General features: G+C 38.1%; 1 protein-coding gene across 3 annotated transcripts in view; it reads left to right on the forward strand.

Annotated features, from left to right (window-relative positions):
- map3k5 (mitogen-activated protein kinase kinase kinase 5) overlaps positions 1–24,389 on the forward strand; it is a 137,075-nt gene that overhangs the window by 89,932 nt on the left and 22,754 nt on the right. For all 3 annotated transcript variants that reach the window (XM_062968973.1, XM_062968974.1, XM_062968975.1), the window contains exons 10-17: positions 4,804–4,957; positions 7,114–7,221; positions 10,806–10,855; positions 15,021–15,116; positions 15,787–15,868; positions 16,383–16,516; positions 18,060–18,187; positions 23,977–24,113. In XM_062968973.1, the coding sequence (XP_062825043.1) occupies positions 4,804–4,957; positions 7,114–7,221; positions 10,806–10,855; positions 15,021–15,116; positions 15,787–15,868; positions 16,383–16,516; positions 18,060–18,187; positions 23,977–24,113 (889 nt within the window). The remainder of the gene's footprint in view (positions 1–4,803; positions 4,958–7,113; positions 7,222–10,805; positions 10,856–15,020; positions 15,117–15,786; positions 15,869–16,382; positions 16,517–18,059; positions 18,188–23,976; positions 24,114–24,389) is intronic.

The raw sequence follows: 24,389 nt of genomic DNA on the forward strand, positions 1-24,389 counted from the left end.
ATGCAAAGTGTTCTTAATAACTTGGTCCAATGAAATGGCAGACAAAGGTTTGAGGAAATGAGACAAAGAGAGTTCCGGTGGCTGTAGAAAAAATGACGTTTATTCTCAGTGGCCAGTGAGAATAAGCAAATAAGAAAAGACCTTCCCCTGTAATCAGGAAAGCGAAGGTGGCAGACAAAGAAACACAGATCCTTATATACTATTTTGGTTTACCTCCATCTACATCACATAGGTATTATCAATCACAAATTAGTGTCAAAAAAGTCTTACTTGGCACTTAACTAAAAGCTATCTTTGCATTTTCCTAAAATATAGACTACTTCAAGACCTCTGACCCTCCATTAGGCTTTTCTCTGGAATTCTCATCTCATCCGTTAGGGCTCTCCCTCATCCTCCATTAATTAAGGAATTTCCTCCCTACCTTAGCTTGTCAGAGAGAGTAATTAGTATTCCCCCCTGGCGCCAGGTCTTATCTTGACATCCCAAAAAGCCTTAATTTGTCTCTTGTCCATTAGCTTATCTACTCTTGTTGACACTTAACATATGTCCCTGGCACTCAGGATGAACTTTGGTCTTGCTTTTGCTGAGCAGAGTGTATTTTGGGCTATAGGCATACAATTCTGCTTGTGATTACATTTTCCTATTTCTATTTCTTAACATGATTACATTCAATATATAGTTTCCAATACAAGTATTATATTTTCCCAATACACCTTCATCACCATCAGAAAAGGTTTGTGTACCTTGAACCACCAGAAAACAAACCTGTCACCATCCCAGTCTCAAAATATGGACAGTTTTGAATTTTGGAACATTTTGGATTTCCAAAGATGGGGTACTCAGTTGTACCCCATCTTTAAAAGAATACTTTTAATGATTATGTAGAAGAGGAATTTCCCTGTGATTGGAATGTACATAAGTGTTGATGTAATTGCTTCAATGGCCTTCCCCTAGCTGTGGCTAGCAATAAAATTTTGGCCTTTATTTCAGTCCATAGCGCATGTACCTATACTTGCCCAGAGTCTACCATTAAGCCTCTACACTCTACTTGAGAAAGGCATTAAAGCACCTCATTGATGACCGTTAAAGTACAAACAGTTTTCATTCCTTTGTTAAAAAAATATTTTATAGTGTATATAAAAAAACAGACAGTAAAACTAAACCTTATAGAAACAAATGTTTTAGAATCCAATATATTGATAAAAGGGATATCTGTGGAAGGCATTTTATTCTTACTCAGTTTGTTTCATCTGCTACAGTGCTACACACTGGGCTTGCAAAATTGCAAGTGTGCAGGATGTACTTTCTTTTTTGCTAGCAGCCTTGAAATTCCTTCAGCTAGCAACATGCAAAATATTGGTTGTTTAAGCTGACAAATATATGCTAATAATTAAGGACAAAGTTCCCCTGAGAATGTACTCAGGAAGTTGTGGTTGTTAGAAGAAGGAAACATGCAAATTCATTCACACAAACCTGATGGTGCGATGAGCAAAACTGACTGGGTTAATTTTAATCAATTTCTCATTTTTTTCTAACTTAACAGTGAGAGAAATCTATGTTCTATGTGGATTTAGTGGGAGATATATATATATATATATATATATATATATATATATATATATATATATAAATAAATAAATAAATAAAACACATTAAAATGTGCATATTATTTTAAGAACTTTTGCAAGCATATTTTTTCAAATTCACAAAGCTTTGCTGTGTTTCTTTTTAAAATATATGAATGTTCTTCATGTGATTTCAAATATGAATATTTTATGTGTGCATGATTTTAAAAAATGCACCTTTACTTTTCTTTTTAGCTACATTGCAAACCTCAGAAATGCATGGATATGGAGAGCTAACTGCAGTCTTTCAATTCCTCTTTAAGTCGCGGGAATTCAGATTTGTTCAACTGACACTGAAATATCAACCAAACTGATTTTCCAGCTGTCTCTAATTCTGTTTTTCTCTCCAAATGTTCCTTTACAGTAAATATGTTTTGTTTTTGTTTTATTTATTTATTTTTGTGAGGTTAAGATTTGTTGGATCTTGTTCATCTACTCGGAATCACCCAGATGTTTAGGAGTAGATTCTGTCTACTCTGATGTATATTAGTAGTGGTGCTACAAAGTCTTGGACGGATGGTTTTTCTGAACATCACAGTCAATGATTCCTTCAGCTGGATATTCCAAAGCTTTTGGACATGCCCTGTTGAATGATAATGACTAATAGAGGTGATGCAACAAAGGATGCAGACTTACTTGTACTCTCATTATCCCTTATCATTGGCAATGCTGGCAAGAGTTGGTGAGAACAGCTGTATGTCATCTAGATCTGTGTTGCATGACTCCTGTAAACAATCTATGTTCCAAGTTACACATGATGCGGAAATAGCAGTGAAGACACAAATGTAACCCAGTAATGTGTAAATCATACTTGGTATTGGGGTTTGTCTTCCCTAATTTGAAGGTGTGCTCCATCAGGGTAAACTCATATAAAGGGAGATATGGCAGTGTAGGCAAGACATGCCAGATAAGGGAAAGATGATATAGAGATGCTTTCAATCTGTGCCACATTTTAGTGCTTCTGCCATCTCTCAAACCAGGTTGTCCCATGGAAACCCATCCCTTCAAGCAGACATTTGAGGGCTTATTCTTTATACTATACCAAAAAGAGCAGGGAAGTTGCTGGTGTAGCACCCATGTCACTGCACAGCACTCCCCCTGCCTGAACTGGCTGTAATGATCGCACAAGTTTTGGTTTTGAAAGACTTCAGCATCCTTAATAAAGCTGTCCTGATGGATGAGCTCAAAGTTTCATGGCTGTTATGACAAATACTGGGGTGTCTTGCTCTGTGGTATTGCAGTCCATACTTTTGACCTGGTCTTTCATGTTGGATAACATGACCACAACAACCGGACTGTTACCTCATCTGATCTTTGCTGTTGTTGTGATCATGTTACATTACATTTGGTTTTAGGTCAGGGCATGACACTGGATCAGCCTTAGTTTTTCTGACATATGACAGGTGGAGGACAGGAGGATTGGTACCCTGCTAATCATTTTGAATCTCAGAAATATCAGGCACCCTTGATCATGGTATCAACTTTGCCAGATGGGGATGTGTTGCAATGTATTACAGTAGTGCCTCTCCTGTTGAAAACAGTTCTAGGGTGTAACTTTGGGCAGGGGTTGCCTTTTTAGACCCATGCCCATTAAGCCATTGGGAGCCATGGGATTCCACCTTACCTCCCATGCTTTTTAATATCTATATGAACCCACTGGCTGAGCTGGGGATGCCATCAGTTTGCTGATGACCCTCAGCTAACTGTCTTGTTATAATTAGCAGGTGTAGATCCTGGTCAATGTCTGGATGCCATATTGGGCTGAATGAGTGCCAAAGGAGTCTCTGAGGATTGGTAGTTCTCATGTCTGGGATTTGGGTGAACATTGTGGTCTGAGTGGCATGGCCTACTTTCCTCTGAAGGAGCAGGTGCATAGCCTGGGAGCGGTCCTAGACCTGTCTCTCTCACTCAAGATCCAAGTGGACTCTGTCTCAGAGTGTTTGACACCAGTTTTTACTGGTATGCCAGCTGTGGTCTTTTCAGAACAGGAACACATTAACCACAGTAGTCGACACACTGGTAACTTCCTGATTAGAAACTGTAATGTAATTTATGCAGGATTGCCTTTCATATGACTCAAAAGACAAACCTCATGCAAAATGCAGCAGGAGGATTGATGTCTGGAGTGTACTATATAGAAAATGCATAATTTTGATGTTAATGGAGTTGCAATAATTGTCGTTTGCTTCTGGTCTGAATTTCAAGATTCTGCTGCTGACATTCAATGTCCTTAATGTCTTGGGGCTTCCTGCTCAAAGTCTCTTTCTATATATGCCTGCCCTCAGGCTTATATCTGCTGGGATGGGTCTCCTCTGTGTGGGGAGTGATACATTGTGGGTGAACATAGGTGAGAGGCTTCTTTTTGGTGGCTCCCCACTTGTGGAACCCCTTCCTGTCAAGGTCTAGTTAGGACAAATGTTGTTTTCTTTCTAGCGTCATGTAAAAACATTCCTTTTTAGCCAAACTTTTATGTGTATTTGTAAAATATACATGACCATAATTTTCAAATGATTGAGCCTTTTTAGCTGTCTTTAATTGTTAATCTATTTAGCATACATTTGTCCTGTTTAGAGTATTTTATTATTTTAAATTTCAAATTGTTTCAAGTTTTTTATATTTCCTTAAACACAACCCTGAGTCCTACAAGAAAGGGAGGAATGTGTATGTTGATGCCTTCAAGTCGCCTATTGACATATTGGGCTTATAATGTTTTCTCAGGCAAGGAAGACTCAGAGATGGTTTTTCCTAGTTCTTTCATCTGAAATATAGCCTACAACACCTGGTATTTGCTGGTGGTCTCTCATACAAGTCCTAACTAGGACTGTCCCTGATTGGATTCCAGGATCAGACAAGAATGCCTTTAGAGACTTAGGCAAAACAAAAGTTACTTAATTTAAAAATACTAATAAATTGGGTTTAATTCAGTTTCTAAGGTATTTTGAATGTGGAGTATATGGGATTCTCAGAAGTAATGGGTTTGGGGTGGGCAACTGTTGGAGGGTAATACACTGCATTATCCCCTTTCCCTCCTGTACACTCACCCAAGAGACCTCTTGTAAATATATCCATGTTTTCCATTTTACATGCCAAATATAAGTAACAGGTGCAAAGCATACAGATATTGTAATTAATGATAAATAATAGTCGTTTTTGTTTTCTTTTTATTGATTTATTCTAGGTACCTTAAATCCACTGTGGAAACTATCTTAATATATCAGCATTTTAAGAAACTAAATCCAGAACAACAAATAGTCAAGAATGATCTTGTGGACTTTTGGATGGATTTTCTTGTTGAGGCCACAAAGTCAGATGTGTCAGTGGTTAGATTTCCCGTAAGTACATTCTACATTATTGATTAATGTTCCTGGCCCACTGTCATTTGGAGAGAAAAGCATTTTAATTTGAAAGGTAGTAAGTTTCCAATAACAAAAGAAGTACGAAATATGTTTAAATCCTGATTTTCATCCAAGGAGATAAACATGGTTCTCTCTTGCTTGTTTTATTTTCACATCAGAAGTGTGAGTTAGTGCAAGCTAAATGAGCTTCTAGGCTCCAGGACCAAGTGAGGACCATGAAGAGCTCATGGCAAAGAGATTTGAATTTCCTTGGCCCTTTGGAAATTTAGCTGTCTAGAAGGGCTGCCATGGGATGGATTGCGCTTTGAAGTCCCCATATGCATGCCTAAATACAGATCTAACCAGATCTCAACATTTTTTTCAATATTCCTATGAAAATATTCAGTAAAAGAAAGATTTGGGTGTTATATATATGTACATCAAAAGCCTGTTGATACTACCAAATTAATAATCCACTATACAAAATGAAATTGTCATATTGTTTTTAATCAACATTGCAGCCCAGTGGGTTCAGAAGATTTTTACGAGGGAGTATCAGATCTGCCTTCATTTTGTGGTTCCACAGCTTTTTCATAAAAAAATTGTTGGCAAACAGAACCTGGACAGAATTAACTTCTGAAGGAAAAGTGTCAGCCAAGTGCTTCACTCTTCCCATTTTTACTTCCCATCTTTCCTGTAGCTGTTTTTCTTAGGCAATTGTATGAGTCCATGTTCTCTCCTGGCAGAAACTTAACTAGGAACCTATTTGGTCTGCACTGTCCAGAAGTTTGTAATATTCTGCATTAATAGATCCACCACCTTATTCCATTGTGGGAATATATATCTCTTTTGCTTAGACATCTAATGTTGTGCTCTAATTTTTAAGGCATGTGGCAGTTTAGATTTCAATATTTTTATCATGCCTCTGATCTCTTGATGTCTTATAATTTCTTCTTTCTTTCATGGAAATTGAATATCTCATTTGCTTCACTTTCAGTTCTTCAGCTTTGTTATATAGGTGTCGGTTTGTATTCATTTCCCTTGATAAAGTACTATTTTCTTCCCATTTCTCTCCTACTTCCCCATGAATAACTTCCATGTGATTCTCACAGAATCAAACAAAAGAAATCTAAGTACTCTAGCAACAAATATTTTGTTATGGTTCTAATTCTTCTCCTCTGACTAATTCTTTTTCACCTTCTCCTAATTCACCTTCTCCTTATTCTTGTTCTAATTAATCTAATTCTGTTGACTCCTTGTCTTCTGTCCTCCTTTTCCTCATTCCAGGACTGCAGTAACTTGCTTAATGCTAGATCAACCCTCTGCATTTAACTTGATAGCATTTAGGCAAATCCTCATATCATATAATGTGACTTTCAGGGAGTGGTATTATTGCCACATTTCCTGTCAGTTCTTTTTTTTCTGCATCAGCACAATTTCTATACATGTCATATATATGTGCTTCTTTCTTTCCTAGAAGTGGAAGCTCCACTTTCTCCTTTTTTCCCCAAGTTGCCAATATATACAGAAATATTGAAACTTCACCCAATATCCTCAAGAGTAGATAATAGATTTAGACACAATCAATTAGGCTGACAGAAGAATTGCTCTTGTGCCCCTACTTTCTTTCCAGTCTCTTAAAGATGGTCCATAAATGATTCCTTGATGATTGAGTTGGATTTTAGATGTTGGAGCTGGAGGAGATAGCCCAGAACATTAGCAGTGTGTTTCTGCATATGGGAGACACTTCCCAGATCCAAGACTAATAATAGTCTTGGATCTTGGATTCTTGGATTTTTGTCCTGCAAAGACCACAAAAATATGAGATTTGGGCCATGACGAGATTATACAGTGCTGCTTCTTCACCCAAATATTTTCTGACATGTTTGCCTTCAGGAATCCAAGAACAGAAGCATTACAATAAAGTAGAGGATTCTATAAAACTAAAAACGAGGCATTCAAGGAAATTATTTGGCTGAAAAAATACAATATCATTTAAAACAAAGCTAAATATGTATTTTATAAGATTTGCCCATAGTCCCAGATTTTCTAAGATCTAAATTAAAAAATGTCAATGTCTAATAATATCTTTACAAGAAATGTACCTTTATAGGAACATTTAATGGTACCTTTTTCTGTTTTCCTGCTCAAAGGTTTTAATATTAGAGCCTACAAAAATTTACCAGCCTTCATACCTGTCCATCAATAGTGAGGCTGAAGAAAAGACTGTCTCTATCTGGCACGTTATGCCTGATGATAAGGTAAGCTGCCACCCTAGCGTTTCAGAACAAAAGATAGATGTAATCTCTTGTACAAGTTGTATCCTGTAACTAAATTATCCCTAGAAGCAGCTAACTGATTTGAATGTTGGAGGCCTGGGGGAATTGGAGATGTTTGGAGAATAGGAAAAAGTTCAGAGCCTTTAATATTTGAGAGAGCAAAGAACAAAGAAGCCCTGAGAGGAGGAAGTAATGGATGATAGGGAAGAAAGGGAGTATTAATCATAGCATGTCCATACATGCATTTTCAGGACTGGGATCAGGAACTTTGTAATCATAGCAAGCTGCTACCTATTGCCAACTCAGAATGCTTGTCCATCTTCATTAGCATTGTCTGTTTACATTTTAAGATGGGGGCCTTTCCCAGCTCTGAGGAGATGCCAGGGATCTGGGACCTTCTGCATTCAAAGCATATAATCTACCATTGAGCAAGGGGATTTTCCCAAAAGAATCAACCAACTTTGCGGCACAGTTCCATCAGTATAGTATCTAATCAGTATCTAATCTCTTTGTATTCCAGCAAATACAGTGTTGTGCTGTAGAGAGATTGGCCTCTCTGCACATTTAAAACTTTCCCTGCCAAAAGAGTGCTGCTCCATCACCAAACTGTAATTCCCAGGATTCCATAATACTGAGCCACAGCAATTAAAGTGGTATTCATTCATTCTACAGTGTAGGTTAATCCTAAATATAATGAGCATCTGCTTCTCAAACTAGTGCTCTATGGCTAGGCTGCTGTTAGTTAGCAGTGGATCAAATGGCCTGATATGGAAATGCAAAAAAAAAAAATCATATACATGATAACAGCCAGAACTTCAAAGTGGTTGACATACAAAGTGGTTGACATCTGAGGTCATTCTCACCTCAGATAATCTAAGAGTAGCATAAAGAGCTCTAGAAATATAAAGAGGCTGGGAACTCTGGAAGATCTGGCTACCCTTTGGAACTGTTTTGTAAGAGGTTCTTCACAAACTGGGATATTTAGAATATCTCTGTTTTGAAAAAAGCATCTAAAATGTAGAGTAGACGGGTCAGTAACAGCAGTTTTAAAACGGACTGGAGTTTGGATAAGTTATTTTGTACTGTGATCCCCAGAATCCAATGGTTAGGGTTCCTAGGGAATCCAAAAATATCCCCTCCCATGTTTTAAAAGAGAGGCATCATACAGATGTACTTATCCGAGAACCAGGATTGGTTGCTGCTTCTAATTAATTCAATTGATAGCAAACTGAAGTGTATTACCAAGAGGTTATTTGATCTAGGCTCCATTTACACTATCAATGTAACGTAATTGAACTGGTATCAAAGAAAGTGGTTTTGCTGTCCAGATGAGTGTACAGAAAAACCTGGAACCAGTTTGAAGCCCTGATGATGATGGCACAGAGCACTGATGCGCATCAAAGACTTTCTTTCCTGAGTTTTTGTGGAAGTTTGTGGTGTGGCTGCCGCAGTATGAAGCTAGCTTTGAACTGCATTTAAATGGTCACTGTAGATGGGGCCCTAGCAGCTGATAGTAAAAATTAAAAGCAGACAACAAAAGCGTAAAAGAGGAGATGTGAACTTAATGGATTGAGGGAAATTTGCAAGTCAGAATGGGAATATTTTCTCAGGTGCCTTTTCAGTCAAAATGTATTATTTTCTAGTATTTTTTCACTACAGAATGTTGTAGTTCCTGGAATCAGCTGCTATTTTTGTACTTTTCTAGGAAACCTCTTTGTTTTATTTTCATTGTGTTGTTTCTGCTTTCTAAGGAGTTGTTTTTGGCCTCAGCTACTTTTTGTGGCAATTTATAGGAAAACTTACTTTGCTGACTCTCCTTTTTGTTATTTTTGTAACAATATATGGAAAGCATGAGGTAACAGCTACTTAATGTTTTCATGTATGGTGCTAGTAAAAATAACAGTCAAAACTGAAGCAAAGAGCAGTGAATTCTTTCATTGCTACACTTAGCTTTGATCATTGATCATCTGGGCAAACATCCCATCTGTTGTATATAAATCACACACAAACACCAAAGGGATGGCAAGCATGGCCATATGTTTAGAGTATAGAGTACATCTTGAATGTTAACTTGTATAGAAAGAAACCACCTTCCTAATTGTAATATTGCCATTAAACACCCAAAAGTCACTAAACCCCATCTGATCTTGGCAACTTAAACCAGGCCAGACCTGGTTAATACTTGGATGGCAAGTTCACTATCATTCAGAGAAGGAACTGAGTATTCTTTGCCTTAAAAAAACCCTGGGAAATTCATGGGGTCTCCATAACTTAATAGATTATTTGAAAGCACATATGCACAGGGTGAGTAGAACTGTTTTCCTAGGAGCAAGAAGCAAATTTTTCATATTAGATTGATTTATTTACTGTCTTTATATCCCAACTTCCCTTCAGTGAGCAAAAGGCAATGTACATGGGTCTCCTTCTCCCATTTTATCTGCAAGACCACATTATAAGTAGGTGAGGCCTTAAAGAGTGGTCCAAAAAGTGAGCTTTGTGGCTCAGTTGGAATGTGGACCCTAATGTGAATGGCAGTCCAATTTACCACAGTGGCTCTATATAACTTAAACCTCACTGGGCCTTGCATCTTCTGTGGTTACTATTGCTGCATTTGATGGTGAGGCCTGTCTGAAAGTTGTTTGTGGCTTATTACAAGTTTCAGAAATCATCCTATCATACTCTCTAGGTTCCCACAGGAGAAGCAATATGGAATATATGGCTTATTTTACAATTTCATAATTGTATTTTTTAAAAATAATTTATACTGAGTATGTAACATAGGAAGTTTGTCTGATCCTTTACTGTAGCTATATTTTCCAGTCCTGTAAATTGTTATTATCAATGTATGGCTGTAGAACAAGGTTTTTGAGGTCGTGAGTTGTTCAAGTGTGTTCATGGCTACAGAGATACCTGAGTATAGGTCTGAAGTCCCAGAAATATTGTGGTCTTTTGGGTCACTCTGACATTGCATCTCTGCATGACTCACCATTTAGAATCTTTCAGTGCTGGAATTGCAGTCTGAATATTCATTTCATATTGGGTTTGCTGACAGTTTCTGATTTTGAACAATGCTGAATTGCTCTTTTATTGTTGAGAAAGCTTGATTCTAGCAATGAGTCTTGGCTACAGATGGAACAGATGGAATTGATATTACTTCAGCTTTCAGTAGTTCTTTAGCCCTGACACTTTGTCTCCACTGGCTGCTGAAGCGGTTTTCTTATTGACTTTAAAAAATACTGTTACTAAGTGGAGAACAGATGTTCTTGGCCCTGAAATGAACTGGGATTTTAGTGTGATGCAAAGAGAGTTTATGAACTGGAAAGTATTCTGAAAAATGTTTAACAAAAAGACCGGGCAAAATAAAGTTTTGGGGAAGGACACAGGGAGGTTTTGAGATTGCCATGAAATAGGATAATTTGTGTTTAATCTGTTTAAAAAATCACACATTGTGCAATTTTATGAAGGTGACTGCTACACCTCTGAAAGAAGTTTTGTTTAAAGCTAGTAGCCAAATCATTTTGTATTTCTGCAGTAAGTGCAACTTTCCTTTATTTCCTTTGTTACAGAAAGGCATTCATGAATGGAACTTCAGTGCTGACTCTATAAGAGGAGTAAGGTAAGGTCACTTGTACTGATTGATCTAACATTTGTTCTGATTCATCTAACATGCCCCAGTGTGGTGGAGGCTCCTTTGGAGGCTTTTAAACAGAGGTTGGATAACCATCTGTCGGGAGTGCTTTGAATTTGATTTTCCTGCTTCTTGACAGGGAGTTGGACTGGATGGCCTACGAGATCTTTTCCAACTCTATGATTCTATTATTCATGGTGACAGTGGTTAAATGTAATGCCTATCCCATCTTATTTCTGTGATAACTTTGTTGTAACTTAATAGTATGAGAATGGGTGAATTAGTTCAGTTAGTAAAAGAGCTTCAGAGCTGATCAGGACCCCAGACTGCGTTTCCAGGTCTAATCACACATCACTGCATTCACCACATCACACTTGTTCTCTATTGCACTGCATTGTACACGAAAACTGTGGCAAAGAAGCCAGTATAAATTACAAGTTTTCTTTTAATGAATATGTAGCTAAGGAGTCAGTTATTTCTTACTTACTGCTTACGTGTAGGTTTCTTTAAGAACATGATATTGAAATAAAAAGTCACTTAATCTGTCCTCGTTTGATGAAAAGTATATTATATTGGAACCAAAGCACAAAAGAATTATTGATTCAAATAGAATCAACATTTTACTTAAAAGTAAAATTAACGTTTCTAAGGACCTCATCACACTGAGGCCAGGATTTGCCATGGATCTTGGCAAATCTAGTGGGGCTCATGGGGAGCATGGAGAACCTATTGCCCCGTGCCCCACATTGCCAGCCTTGCTCCTCATCCCATCCCAAAGGGGGCAGGAAGCGTTGTGCCCAATTTCCCCTTGTTGTTTCCTACGCAACACGGAAAGCCTCCCGTGTTGTCGAAATGGCTCTTACCACACTTCACTTGAGGCACAGAGCCCTACCAGAAGTACGTCAGTGTTGTGTGATGAGAGCCTGAACAGAAGTCCATGTGTTGTAGGATGGGCAATTTTTCCCATCTGATGAGGTCATGAGTGGGAATGGTTACCTTTTTCAGGCTAGAAAAACTGCCTATGGTATTAGATACTGGCCCTACAAGATAACAGATTTTTCCAGAACCTACTTGAGTTTAATGGGCTTCATGATTAAGAACACAAAAGAGATTTGACCTCTTCTTCCTGCCTCTTGTGTGCCATGCCTGTATATCAAGCTTTTTCTGTGTGATGATTAATGGGTGCTATGACTAATGCAGAGAACTGGTGGAGATGTCATTTTCTTTAAAGGATTGTTCAAAGGAGCTTGCACTGCCCATGACTAACATATTGTATTGCTTTAGAACTGGATGTTTCTTTACAAACACAAGAGGATATCTGGGATATACATTCTGAGTAAAATAGGTATTTTGAAGTTCAGCTTTTTGATGTTTAATTGCCTGGGTAAATTTAGATAAGGAGGCTCCTTGTCTGAAAACTGTGTCTCACACTCCCCCCCCCCCCCTGCGCCCCTAGCACTTTGGCCATATGCATTTTACTCTGCTCTATCTCACCCTGACGGGGACTCAGAGCGGCTTCCAGTTTGGCAATATGTTTGTAGTATATCCTCACCTTCCTTCCTTTGGCTCTAGTATTGAGAGGATCTCAGGTCTACACTTTCTGCACCAATTTGCTTTACATTCAGCCAATCCTTCGGGTGGTTTTGGCATCGGGCCAGGTCCAGTTTAGGGGGAGATAGGACCTAAATACCCAGGACAATTCCAGATGAGAGGGAACCATGCAGTGGCTTGCAGCCAGGTGGAAAACCACACCTATTATTCCAAACTTTGACCAGCATTCAGACCAACAGAATAGGTTTTAACCAGACATTAGAAATATAGCATGTTAATTTTGGGAGGACGGTTAAATGTTATTATAGTACTAGTCTATTATTGGATTTTTTTATTTTTATACTTGCATCTATTCTGTATTTTTGGTCACCTTGATTCAGAAAAGTGCCCTGTATCTATTTCAATAAATAAATGAAGTAGTTAGAGTTTGCCAGCATGGGAATGGTTTTAAGTATTACTGATAAACTATCAAATATTGAAAATGCGTAGAACAGCTCATTATAGGCCACAGTAATGAGTTTGTACTGCAGCTGGTGAGGGGAGGGCCTTCCAAATTGCCGAGAAGAAAAAAAAAAGGTCTATTAATATTAACTGACTGCATAGGAAAGTTCAGTGAAGAGGACTGAGGAACATGTAATTCTCCATATTGTTGATATTTTTGAATATTATGATGGCAGGGAGAGATACATCACATCTGTAATTTCACTTAAGCCCTTCCGGAAGGAAGGAAGATTTCAACCAGCATTTTCACAACAATTCTGGTATAAAGGATTTTTAAAAAATCAATGATTAATATATTGGATTAATGTATAATTGAATCACATGTTATGGCACAGTGTATATTGGTACATGGATGACTTCCAGTAAGTCATATGCCAGTTTCTTGAAAAATCGTCAACAACTATTTTTAGGCACAGAGATTATTTTTTCCAGTTCTTGTACAACAGTGGTTCTCAACCTGTGGGTCCCCAGATGTTTTGGCCTTCAACTCCCAGAAATCGTAACAGCTGGTAGACTGGCTGGGATTTCTGAGAGTTGTAGGCCAAAACACTTGGGGACCCACAGGTTGATGTACAAAGTATCAAAATCATGACTGATTAAAATACTGGATTAATCTATTATTGAATCACATGTTTTGGGGCAGTGTATATTTTTTAAGTAGATGTCTTTTCATCTGTATAGCAGTTTCCTGAAAATTCTTGAAAATTGTCAACAACTGCTTTTAGTCAGATGTTATGCTTCACATTGTGGGAAATAAACACTTAAAATAAATAACCAATCTGTATAATTAAAGAGCAGAGGAATGTTTGTTTCTCATTGGTATGTTGCTTTCCCAATGTATATTTCATAAAATTAATCAAATAGCAGCAGTTTAGTGTCGTCTGTGAGCTGTCTTACTCTTCTGCTTTCTCAAAGGAAAGAAAACTTTGAAGTCTGTGCTGGAGTGCCCCCTGATGGCTCCTGCTATAACATTAGAGCTTAAAAACAAATGTTTAGACTATAACATGCAGTGCTGGAAAGGTGATTCTGTGAGTTTTAGTACCAATCAGAGTTTGGAAAAGTTACTTTGTGGATTACAGCTCTCATAATTCTCCAGTCAACATTACTACTTCTAGGATTTGTAATTCAAAAGTAACATTTCAGGCTTTGCATAGTAGTATGTGATAAAGGTTTTTCACTGACATTAAGTCTGGTTATGACCGACTCTGGGGGTTGGTGTTCATCTCCATTTCTAAGCCAAAGAGCCGGTGTTGTTCGTAGACACCTCCAAGGTCATGTGGCCGGCATGACTGCATGGAGCGATGTTACCTTCTCGCGGTACCTATTGATCTACTCACATTTGCATGTTTTCAAACTACTAGGTTGGCAGAAGTTGTGGCTAACAGCAGGAGCTCACCCCACTCCCCGGATTCCAACCACCAACCTTTCGGTCAGCAAATTCAGCAGCTGGCTTTTTTAGATAGAGGTTTCTGACTTCTTAGGTTTTTGTCTTCACAGGAATGATCTCCGTAAAGGATAAGCAGACAAGTGTGGCTCTGAAGGATGAGATTATATTCATTATATTTATGTAAATTAGACTACTAATTACTAGAAAACAAAACACACTGAAGGTACAAATGCATTTGCCAGTGCTCTTATTAGAGTTCTTCAGGCAACTTTGCCTTCTTAGAACACTTCCATTTGTTCATTAAAAAATCTCTCTTGAAAGAGGAAATGGCTGCAGAATGTTTTCTGAGCTGGAGTGCAACAATGTTAATGAGAATGCTTTGTCTCTAGAAATAGACCATTTTGTGGAACAGTTGGGTTTATTATCTGGGTGTGGCATCATTTCTGTTTAACATAGTGATATTTATCTGAATCTGTGCTGTACTCATGGAAGGGCATAATAAAATACAGTTCTTATTATACTCCTCCTTCAAAGAAATCTTCTCCTGCTGATCTTCAGTGGTAAAAACTGTAGATTCTCCTCAGGCAGATTCACATAATGGATGGGGCATTCCTTATAATAATAGCACAAAAGATTCTTTTTGAAAACACAAAGACTGCCTCCAGGATACACTACTGAAAGGAGTAACCCATGTTAATTTTGCTTCTCTTTCAGCATTTCAAAATTTGAAGAACGATGCTGTTTCCTGTATGTCCTGCACAATTCAGATGACTTTCAAATATACTTTTGTACAGAGCACCACTGCAAAAAGTATGAGTTGGTCACTGTTTGGCATTTTCAAAGCTTTTCTTGAAATGGTACCTTCTTCAATATGTATGGATATTTTCCCATGAAAATATCCATACATATTGATTTAGCCTCAGTTGCTTTTTATTTATCTTTGGTCAATTTTGTTCATTCTCTCTGTGTGTGATATAAATGTGGTCACATGAAATTTCATGTTAAATTTCATGCACTGCAGAAAATGAGATGGTACAGATAATAATGTTCTGTATTCTCATGCTTTAGATAGGCAGTCATTTTTTCTTTAAAAAAATTAAGAAAATGTAAAACATTTAAGAAAGCAGCTTAAGAAAACTGTATGCATGAACAAGCTCTGGAAAAGACTAGGCTAACAAGTAATTGGTTTTTACTAGAGTCAATATGCAAAGAGGAGAATACTGGCCTCAGTATCATCCATTGTTGCTTTTCCCATGTGGTAATTATCAGGTCTGAAGAGAAGAAACTCCTCTAATTACCCAGAGAGTCTATGTGTGAGGAAAGGAGTCTGGAAAATTAGGATCTCATTTGCATGGAGAGTCTCCATGTAAACAAAAATTTGGCCCAAGAAAATAGTTTTAAGCAACAAAAACAAATGTTATAACGACATGGTTGTGTTTTGTTGTAAAGTGACTTTTTTCTTTTATATGAATGTTGGCAGATTTTTTGAATTGGTTAATAGTATCACAGAAGAAATAGGAAAGAACACGGAGGAAGGTGATTGCGATGGGGATTCCTTGGAGGTAAGGAAAGGCATGCATTTGTGTTATTTTTCAGACTGCTGAGAACTCAGCTCTCCAAAACTTTTTAAATCAGAGGAGGATTTACATTAAAGTATATTGTAAAAAAGGATTCAGTGGTTCCTTGAAACACTGTTCTTTGAAAGGATATATATCTATCAAACTGGCTTGGTTCATTTGGATAAAAAGTCAAAAAAAATCCCACCTTTTTAATGTGGAAATATATGCCTAAAGTTCAGGCACAAAGCAACAGGCCCTTCATCTTCTTTGAAGTGCTCCAAATCATTCCATAATCCCAGTGTGTTCATTAAAATAATTCTAGAAATAAATACAAGTAAAACTGTTTGGTTGACATATTTTTTTTCCTAAAATGTCTGTAATATGAAGAATTTATTTCATGTTGAACGTGATTTCATTGGGATAGGATGTTGTTTTCTCCTGTTTTTATCTCTTATGACATCTTATCAGAGATACAGGAATCATTGCTGTATTCCTCCTGCTGTCCTTTCTGTTGCAGTATGACTATGAATATGATGAAAATGGTGAACGAGTCATTCTAGGAAAAGGTACTTACGGCATCGTTTATGCTGGCCGGGATCTAAGCAATCAAGTCAGAATTGCCATTAAAGAAATCCCAGAAAGAGACAGCAGGTACAATAATGGAAAATGTTGACAAATACTTCTGTATCTACACCAGTGTTTCTCAACCTGTGGTTCCCCAGAAGTTTTGGCTTCCAACTCCCAGAAATCCTAACAGCTGGTAAACTGGGATATCTGGGAGTTGTAGGCCTAAACACCTGGCGATCCACAGGTTGAGAACCACTGGTCTACACTGTAGGAAGTTGTAGCAAGAAAGAAAGGGGAACTTGGCTTAATGATCTCCAGAGCAGGAAAACTGAAGTGGGTGTAGGTGGCTGCCATATCAAGGCTATGTTAGTTTATCATTTTTAATATGAGAAGGAACCAGATTTGACTTTAGTTCTTCAAGGTTTAAACTTCTGCTTGGAATTCAAAGACTTCAGATAGAAAAAGCTTTATCTCATACTGTGAATCATAACAATTTTAGACTTTTTTGTTAATTAATTAATTAATTAATTAATGTTTTGTAATGATGTCCTTGGCCTGCCTCTTTAAATTGGCCACTCTTTGTTTGAATGTGGAGCTACATTTTCCAAAATCTGCCAACCATTAAGTCCTAATTTTCTAGTCCTTATCAAAGCCAGTACAGATTTTCCCCACTCCTCGCTTTTGTCATAGCTTTCACTTGGTAATCAGTGGAAGTTGCACAGAACAGGGGCAAGCTGTTTCTCTTCCATCCCTAAAAAAAACCCCTAAGCACTGCATGTTCTTGGGGAGATGTATCTGAGAAGGGTGTAGCATCCTTCATGTTAATTTTACTAAAATAACCCATTCAGTATTGGAAGTTGGGTTGCTTTGTTATGTGTCTTATAACTTTCAGCAGGTTAATACTAAAAATGATCAATAGCACAGAATATGATATTGTAAAGAGTAATGAATGTATAGAAAGTTTAGTCCTTTTACTATGAATTATACAGTCAGTTCCAAGAGCTGACTTTTACAAGAAAAAAACATGCCAGTTAATGCTATGGCCTGCTCAGACAAGCAATACAGCACTGGAATGACTAATTCACCATTCACATAAATGAACAACTATGCATATAAGCCAAAGTTTAAGGTTACAAAAGCAGGTTGGCAATGTATCACCAAAACAAACTTCTTGTCTCAACTGTGCCAGGAAAGCACAGAAAACATGCAGGCAGAAAGAAAATGTGAGTAATTGGTGCCTAGAAAATGAATATATCTCAGCGAAGAGGGAAAATAGTTACTGCACTTAGGGCAAACATTCACCATTGACATTTCTTATAAACCCCTCTATTTAAAAACTTTTTGTTTATGTTAGATTATCCAGCCAAAGATATAAGCTTGAGTTTTATTTTTCTGTTCTTGTGGTTGATTTATGTAGCCTTTGGGACTTTTATCAGCTTGTTTGCTCTGCATTATTATATAGTTAGGAACTTATTTCCTTTTCACAAACATTGCCAGGGCAATTTTCTGTGCTGTTTTACTTTAAAACATGGGCTATTGGGACTTCCATTGTAGTTTACATTGAAGCATTGAATTGTACTGCATACAAATGCTCCTTGAATAATTCTAAATGGTCCCTTCCCTTCAGATATTCCCAGCCACTACATGAAGAAATAGCTCTACATAAGCACCTCAAACACAAGAACATTGTTCAGTATCTTGGCTCATTTAGTGAAGAAGGATTCATCAAGATATTCATGGAACAGGTCCCAGGAGGTATGAGGTTTCAGATTTTTGAAGTATGCTATTAACTCGGTAAGAAAGAACTTGAAACGTTGTTTACTTCAAATCCTAATATTAACCCCATGATTTCCTCCCAGCATGTTCATTAATTTCCAGCGTTCATATAATTGTCCCTTATTCTAGTCTCACAATGAGTATGGCGGTTGCACTCTATGCATTTGAAGTTGTCCTCCAGAAAAAAATGTGCTTTAATAAAAACCATTAATCTTAATGATGCTACAGGAACAGAAAATGACAGCTGCCCTTTTGAAAAATTGCTACTTTTACTCCAGTTCTACATGATGACACATAATTCATTTCTTATACAAGTGTAGCAGGATTCATATCACTCACCTCAAATGTTCAGTGAATGTGTAAGGAAGGAGCGGAAACCTGCATGCTAGCCCTGATAAATATGCTCATTAGTTGCACTAATACAGTGTATCGCTTTAATAAGAATGATACCTAGGCCTTTTGGTAAAATCAGAACCTCAGGATTGTAACTACACAAAGAAGGGGCCTTTACATACATGAAAACATTTGTACATGTGTCCATTATGCAGATGTTAATGTCTAAAGCACAATGTCACATATTCTAAGATATGTGTGTGTTCAGTTGTAGTTTCCTCAATTAAGCAACCAATCAATGCACCAATCTTTTGATCTCTGTAACTGCAGAAGAAAGGTGTGTTCACATTGCCCTTTTACTATAGCAAACTAACACATGAAAGGATCCTAAGAGAAGTTTTAAAATGATTTGGACCTTTGATCATTTCTAAAGACCCTGAAAGAAAGGTGGGGAATATTTTTTTCAATTGCTGCATTTTCTAGGATTATTATTATTATTATTATTATTATTATTATTATTATTATTATTATTATTATTATTATTATTATATTATGACACAGCAAACAAGATAGATATGCTGGATTTCGTATCACAAAACCACAAGTCGAACACTTCCCAAGTGTCTAGGACTGTGTGATGTATTTTCGGATGATGCGTGCAGATCCCAGCAGGGTGGCCTTTTGCAGCTGGCAGATCGTAATTTTGTCAATGTCTATTGTTTCCAAATGCTGGCTGAGATCTTTTGGCACGGCACCCAGTGTGCCCATCACCACCGGGACCACCTGCACTGGTTTCTGCCAGAGTCTTTGAAGTTCAATCTTGAGGTCCTGATAGCGGCTGAGTTTTTCCTGTTGTTTTTCGTCAATGCGACTGTCACCTGGGATGGCGACATCAATGATCCAAATCTTTTTCTTTTCCACAACTGTGATGTCTGGTGTGTTGTGTTCCAGAACTTTGTCAGTCTGGATTCGGAAGTCCCACAGTATCTTTGCATGCTCATTTTCCAATACTTTTGCAGGTTTGTGATCCCACCAGTTCTTTGCTGCTGGCAGGTGGTACTTGAGGCATAAGTTCCAATGAATCATTTGGGCCACATAGTTGTGCCTCTGTTTGTAGTCTGTCTGTGCGATTTTCTTACAGCAGCTGAAGATATGATCAATGGTTTCGTCGGTTTCCTTGCACAGTCTGCATTTTGGGTCATCAGCTGATTTTTCGATCTTGGCCTTGATTGCCTTTGTTCTGATGGCTTGCTCCTGGGCTGCAAGGATCAGGCCTTCTGTCTCCTTCTTCAGGGTCCCATTCGTGAGCCAGAGCCAGGTCTTCTCCTTATCAGCTTTTCCTTCAATTTTGTCAAGGAACTTTCCATGCAATGTTTTGTTGTGCCAGCTGTCAGCTCTAGTTTGTAGTGTGGCTTTCTTGTACTGGTTTTTTGTCTGCTGTGCTTTGAGGAGTTTCTGATTTTTGACTTCAATCAAAGCAGGTTCTTCACTTTGCTTTACATATTCTGCCAGGGCATGTTCTTCTTCTTTGACTGCTTGTTTTACTTGTAAGAGTCCTCTGCCCCCTGATCTTCTAGGCAGATACAGCCAGTCAACATCACTGCGAAGGTGCAGTGAATGATGAATGGTCATGAGTTTTCTTGTTTTTCTGTCCAAATTGTCCAGTTCCATCTGTGTCCAGTTTATGATGCCAGCAGTATATCTTATGACAGGTGTTTATGGCCTTGATGGTGTTGCCTCCATTGAGCTTGCTTTTGAGAATTTTTCTGACCCTTTGTGTGTATTCTTTACTGACCACAGTCTTCACATGTTCATGCTTGATGTTGTCCAGCTGTAGTATGCCCAGATATTTATAGGCCTCTGGCTGGTGACACTTTATTGTTTGGCCATTAGGCATATTTATGCCCTCACTTTCAATGATTTTTCCCCTTCTTCAATGCCACTGTCGAACATTTGTCCAAGCCAAACTCCATGCTGATATCAGTGCTAAAGATTCGGACAGTGTTAGTCAGAGACTGGATTTCAGTTTCCGTTTTTCCATACAGCTTCAGGTCATCCATGTATATCAGATGTGAAATTTTGTGAGAATTCTTAGATGTTTGATAGCCGAGATTTGTTTTTTGTAAGATTGTTGACAGAGGGATCATGGCAATAATGAAAAGCAGAGGGGACAATGAGTCTCCCTGGAAAATTCCTCTCCTGATGTTGACAAGTCCATAGCTTTCATTTCCAACAAACAGTTCAGTTTTCCAGTGCTCCATCATGTTTTCAATGAAGGTGCCAACGTTTTTACTAATCCTGATGGTGTCCAGGCACTTGATGATCCAGCTGTGTGGGAGTGAGTCAAAGGCCTTTTTGTAGTCAATCCATGTCATGTGAAGATTAGCTTTTTGGCTTTTACAGTTCTCCAGAATCATTTTGTCAATCAATAACTGGTCTTTTGTGCCCCTGCTTTTCCGTTTGTTGCCTTTCTGTTCATCTGGCAAGATGTTTTTTTCTTCAAGATAGTCTTGAATTCTGTCAGCTATGATGCTAGTCAGTAGTTTAAACATAGTGGGCAGACACGTTATTGGCCTGTAGTTTCCTGGTGCTGCTCCTTTTGCTGGATCCTTTTGTATCAGGTATGTTCTTCCAGTTGTTAGCCATTCACTGATACTTCCTTTCTGCATCATCTCATTGAATTGTTGGGCCGTTTTTCCATGTAAACTAATCAGATGTTTGAGCCAAAATCCATGAAGTTGATCACTACCAGGCGATATCCAGTTCTTGATTTTTTGCACTCGTTTGCTGATCATTTCAGTTGTTATTTCCATCTGTTCCATTTTGTTCTGTGAGAATTTTCCTTCAAACTCCTTTATCCACCCAGCGTTTTTGTTGTAGTTCTTATTATTTTCCCAAAGCTCTTTCCAGAACTTCGTTGTTGCAGTTTTCTCTGGCTTTATGGTTACTGTGTCTGTTGTTTGGTTCAGGCTCTGGTAGAACCGTCTTTGGTCTGATTGAAACAGTTGATTTTGTCTGTACTGGATGATTCTGGCTTCATATCTTTCAATTTTTCTGGCTGTTGCTGTAATTTGTTCTTTCACAATTTCCAAAGCTTCTTCAATTTTTCTGGTGTTCAGCCAGTACTTTCTGATCAGGTATTGCTTGATTTTGTCATTCTTCAATTTCTTCTCTTTCATATTTTTCAGGTTACTTGCATCTGATCTAAGTTTCTTGATTTTCAACTCTAGCCTGACCTTCCACTTTGGTTTTCCAGTCAATTTTCTTTGGGGCTGCCTTGGTTGTAGGAGCCCAAGCTCTTCTGTTACTATCACTGCTGCACTGTAGGCATACTGGTTTGTTTGTTCAATTGATGTTATCTGGACAGTGGAGAGTGCTGCATTCACATCTTTCATGAGAGGCGCCAGGTGTCTCTTGGGCACTGTTTTTCGAGTTGGGAGCCGCTGTCTTATTGCATTTGCTGCAGCATGAGCCATGATCTTATCCTTGAGCTCTTGTTGTCTTGCTGTCAAGGTTCCTGGTGGTTCAACAGGTGTTTCAAGTGCTGGTTCATGAAATTCTTGCAAAAGCTCCACACTTTCTTCTGGTTCAATCTGTTCCACCATTCCAAGTGTTGCTGGAGTCTCTGCTGCTGTCTGTGCTGTGGTCTGGTGGTAATTTGCTTTGCAGATTTTCTGGATTTCTTCAAGTTCAACTTCACTGAACACTTTGTTTCTGATTATGAATCTTCGTTGGTCAGCCAGTCGGGGTTCTGTTATCTGTGAGTCAGGGTACTCTTGTTTCCATAGCTGATGCATCCTTTTTTGGTAGCCGTGCTTTTCAGGTTCAGAGTTGTAATAGCATTTCATGACTGTGCGGTTTTCTGGCATTGTATATTTCTGCCGTTTCTGTGACTGTTCATTTGGGTTTTGATGATTCCGTAGCCCACTTGTCGATGGATGTCCAGAATCAGCAGCATCCACCGCGGTCCTTTTTATCCTGGGCGACAACCGAGCCAGTATAGACTTCGTTTTGGTTTGATTCTCCATAATGCTAATGGGTTAGGTGCACTTGGTTGCATTCCTCTGCTGAGGCCTCTCTGGCTTGGTTGGACCTGCCGGTAGTTACACTACCGTCAGCACAGCCCTCAGCATCCACGGAATGGCTAAGCCCCCCCCACCACGTCAAGGTGGCACCTGCAAGGGGGATTATTATTATTATTATTATTATTTAATTTTATCTCGCTTTTCTCCCATGGGTGGGATTCAAAGTGGTGAACTTATTGTGATTAGTACAGTAGTAAATTATTTATAGCTCATATATTGTTTTCCTAAAAGACTTCCCTTTTATGCTGCTTCACTTAGATATTCAGATTGTCTGGAGGTTTTTTTTTCAAAAAGAGGAAAAGAGTATCAAAGCCTTTTCAGTAAAAGTTACCATCAAATACATCCTTTGTGTTTGGAATACTGATTTTTTTTACTTCAGTCATTTAAATGTGAGCTAATGTGGCATAGTGGTTTGCATAATGGACTAGAACTCCAAAAGACTAGGATTTGAATTCCTCTGGAAATCAACTGGCGACCTTAGGCAAGTCACAATTTCTCTCTCCCTCTGAAGACAATGACAAGCTGCCTCTAAACAAAAGTGCCCCCCCCCCCCAAATCCCTGGATAAATTCATCTTTGGGATACCATAATTCACAAATGACTAAAATGCACACAGCAATCCATAGATGTGGTAGTAGTAATAAGCAATGATTTAAGAAATATCTGTTGAACCTTACTTTTTCAATGAACTGTCATGCCCCCAAATTTAGGATTTTTGAATCATAGTAAGGAATATGAAGAAAAGAATATTAATCAAAAGTAGTATTCATGCCTCATTTTTTCAGAATGTGGGTCATATTCAGTAAAAGGTTTTGATGTTACATGTTGAGCATCTCTAATCCGAAATGCTCCAAAATCTGAAGCTTTTTCCCACCAGCTGCCTGTTTCTGTCTTTGAGGCATTCATTCACAAAGAGGAATCCGGCAGCCAGAGGGCTCCCGGAGAAATCCTGTTCAATATTGTTCTCAGTCTCTCAAAACACAAGACTTTATGCAACCTCTTGTGTCATACATAATACAAGTAGCTAATAAACAAGATGCAAGGCTGAAGAGAGATATTATGTTAAAAAGAGACTGAGAATCTGTGAAATGGCAGAAATCTAAACATAGTGCTCGGTGTGAATCCCTGCCTCCTGCCATTTCACAGATCCTCATCTCTCTCTCCAGACTTGGATACAGTCTCAATATATCCAAATCCAAAAAAGTCCAAAATCTGAAACACAATCCCAAGCATTTTGGATAAAGGATGTTCAACCTGTACTATAAATGTCTCTCCCATTTTTATGCATCAGATGGTAAAGTATTGTACTATATTATTGTTATTTAATTCACTTCTTTTTCCTGTATTACAGGTAGTCTTTCTGCTCTTTTGAGGTCAAAATGGGGACCATTAAAAGATAATGAACAAACCATTGGTTTTTATACCAAACAGATTCTTGAAGGATTAAAATACCTTCATGACAATCAAATAGTGCATCGTGACATCAAGGTGGGAAGCTTTACTGTAACAATAAATTCATGCACTGTGCAAATTAACCTGCAGTTTTTCATACACTACTGTCTGTAGTAAGGGACACAGAGGAATTAGTGACAAGTTATGATATCATCATAAAGTCTTTTGAGAAATAACAAGACCATGAAGTGTTCATAAAATTTGTGAAGGATTTTATATTATCTTGTTTCTATTCCATAATGTGTTGAGATTCATAGAAACTGTAATACTGTGAAATAATACAGTAGCAAACAACCACTTAAATTATATTGT

This window comes from Anolis carolinensis, chromosome 1 (genome assembly GCF_035594765.1).
Source record: "Anolis carolinensis isolate JA03-04 chromosome 1, rAnoCar3.1.pri, whole genome shotgun sequence".
NCBI lineage: Eukaryota > Metazoa > Chordata > Lepidosauria > Squamata > Dactyloidae > Anolis > Anolis carolinensis.